Genomic DNA, 2,778 nt, shown 5'->3' with positions numbered 1-2,778 from the left:
GTTACACAATATGGGACCTGAGCCTGACAACAATAACCTTTCTTCTGCTTATCAATACAGGGTTCATTTCTCCACCCCTTAAAATGTTGGGAGATAAAGTGAAGAGATCAATATAATTCCATGCGATGCAATGCAAAAGGAAGATTTATAACAGTATGTTTTAACACCTAACAGATGCAATGGAACCATGAAGAAGAATGAACTGCAACAGAACATCTCACTGAACAGTTGACTATAATGAAAAGAGGATAATCTGCCTCATTTCATCGTCAGCTAAAACAAAACATAGAAACAGAAATCAAATGTACATTTTCTAAATATTTAATATTAAGAAGAGCACCGGGTAATCAGTAAAAATGAAGACCTCTATCAAAGGAAGAGTTGATTCTGCAGTTAAATAAGCAGAGACTTGTAAACTTAGCATCAACATGCAGGATAGCCACTTCAGCCCAAAAGGATATTCACACAAGTACAGATTTCTTGAAACCATGAAAGGGTCGGAACTTCTTGATCATAGTTTGCATACATCAAAATGAAACTAACCAGCTCATAGTGAAACCATGAAAAGGTCGGAACTTCTTGATCATAGTTTGCATACATCAAAATGAAACTAACCGGCTCATAGTGAACCCAAAGGCATACATATTGCAGCGCATGAGGATACTGACAGTTGGGTCGTTCAGAACCACAACTGACTCTGTCAGACCAAAGGCGAAGAGTTCACAACATAGCCCTCTAGTGTCGGAAAGAAGGCATGTTGAACAAGAGTTTGCTTGATCTGAAGATTTGTAGGACCAAGGTCTCTGCGACGGAAACTGGAAACCAGCTTGCCATGAATGTCAACCTGAAGCAGACAGTCATCAAATTTGACGAGTAAGAGCACATCGCCATCCCAAGGCACGGCGACCACATTCCAATAATTGTCAGACTTTCCAAATTGCACCCTGATCTCTGCGACCGGCAACTCAACCCGGTATTTGAAGGCCCAAACCTCGGCTTCGTAGTCCTGCATCACCCAGATATTAACGCTTGCTGCTTTGTCACTAAGACTGGAGATGCCAAGCATGTCACCCATCTCAATCAGGTTAGAGTAGCCAGGACCAGCCGGAGAGCGCACCTGCCGGAACGACTCAGCGGTGGTGTCAAATGCCATCATCAGATTGCGTATGCACCAATGCAGGCTACCACGGAACAGGACAGACACGGAGGAGCGCCTCAGTTCCTTGGCCTCAGGAAACCCTATGTGCCTCGGCGGCTGGCCTGAGCCCAATGTGGAGATGTAGAAGCCACCTTGAGCTTCAACGGGGATCGGGTATAGCAGTAGTCGGTACTCGCCGGTAGGGAGGTGAGGGTACATCCCCAGGATCTTGAAGCCATCAAGCTGCGGAAGGGGAGCGTACTGACGAGTTGCCGGGTTGCAGATGGAGAGCTTGGGCGGGTAGTGGGCAGTAAGGGCGAGGAGGCCGTCGCAGCATGCCTCGAGCATGAAGCAGTCATCAAGGCTGTAGGAGTCGTGTGCAAGTCGAGCGACGGACCGGAGCTGGTCGACGGCGACGACCCCTGCCCGGTAGTCCAAGGGGAGGAGGTCCAGGGACGCGTAGTTGTAGCCGTAGAGGAGGGGGATGGCGGGCTGGCGGGCGTGGTGGGCGAGGAGGAAGCCGCGGGCGGAGGTGGCGCGGCGCCACGCGGGGCAGACGGCGCGGCAGCGGAGGACGCATTTGGGCGGCAGGCGGACGAGGATCTCCCAGACGGAGATGTCGTCCGGGAGGCCTGGGAGGAGAGGCGTCGCTTCTGCTCCTGCTCCTGCTCCTGCGGGCTCCGCCATGGTCGCCGGCGGGGAGCTCTCGATCCGTTCCAGGAGCAGAGCAAAGAGGAGTGGTGGTGACGGCGGCGGAGCTAGGTCTTTCCCGAAAATAGCAGAGGCATTCGGGCTGGGCCTAGGCCACCTCTTCTCATTCGTAACCAAGCGGGCTGGGCTTGGCCCACACTCGTTTACAGCTGAATACCACGGGCCATCTCAACGGCAACCAACGACGAATACGAAAAAAGAAAGCGAGGGGGAATGAAAAGAAATGACTGTCAGCGAGGGGGCGGCGGCCGGCGGGGAGCAGCAAGCAAAAGAGGAGCAGTCGTGAGGTCGGTGAGGGGGCGGCGGATGGATCGCTTGTCGGCTGAACTGACTTGGTTGTGCGATGCTCGCAAGGTGCTCGAGCAAATGCCAGAGACTAAAACTGTGAAGATGCTCTTCAGGTAATCGAAAGCTTTCACCATGGGCGGACCGGGTAGTGGATGACGTCCATGGATGCCAAGCTGGGAAGATGAAAGAAACAGAGGGAGGGGGAGGAAGTAGTGTGCAATTTACATGTGAGGCTAGTTTGCTTATTCGTTTTTTCTTTAAGAAAATATAAAAGGCAAGCACTCGCTGAAAAAATCATTTCACTTCTTTAGACAAGAAATATAATTTGGGATAGAGGTAGTATTTCGTAATGCAATTGAGTCCGGCACTGAAGTTCTGCTGAGTATAGCTTTTTATGTTTTGTCATGGTATTTTGCCGTCTATATTTCCATGCTATTCAGTTTGCAGTATGCTTGTTCTCCAGTGTCCAGTGTCCATGGGATGGAGGACTGATGCATTAGTTATGCATGCAGTTGCTTTTTCTCCAGTGTCCAGGACTATAGAACACCATATCAAGTTCATAGTTACTGTAAATATATATATACAAAAGTGTGCACCACTCCAAAACAAAAAGTTGCTTATGTGCTGCTCTTTAATGTCTG

At 49.9% G+C, this 2,778-nt stretch overlaps 1 protein-coding gene across 1 annotated transcript; it reads right to left on the bottom strand.

The window, feature by feature from the left end:
• Positions 1-458: 458 nt before the first annotated feature.
• LOC119277998 lies at positions 459-1,871 on the bottom strand. Its single transcript, XM_037559351.1, has 2 exons — positions 1,118-1,871; positions 459-1,006 (listed from the first exon to the last, which is right to left on the bottom strand). Exons 1-2 carry the CDS (start codon positions 1,823-1,825, stop codon positions 701-703), a joined length of 1,014 nt encoding a protein of 337 aa, XP_037415248.1. The 5' UTR covers positions 1,826-1,871; the 3' UTR covers positions 459-700.
• Between the last annotated feature and the right edge of the window lie 907 nt (positions 1,872-2,778).

Source organism: Triticum dicoccoides, chromosome 3B, assembly GCF_002162155.2.
Source record: "Triticum dicoccoides isolate Atlit2015 ecotype Zavitan chromosome 3B, WEW_v2.0, whole genome shotgun sequence".
In the NCBI taxonomy this organism is placed as follows: Eukaryota; Viridiplantae; Streptophyta; class Magnoliopsida; order Poales; family Poaceae; genus Triticum; species Triticum dicoccoides.
This window is presented reverse-complemented; position numbering and strand designations above follow the sequence as displayed.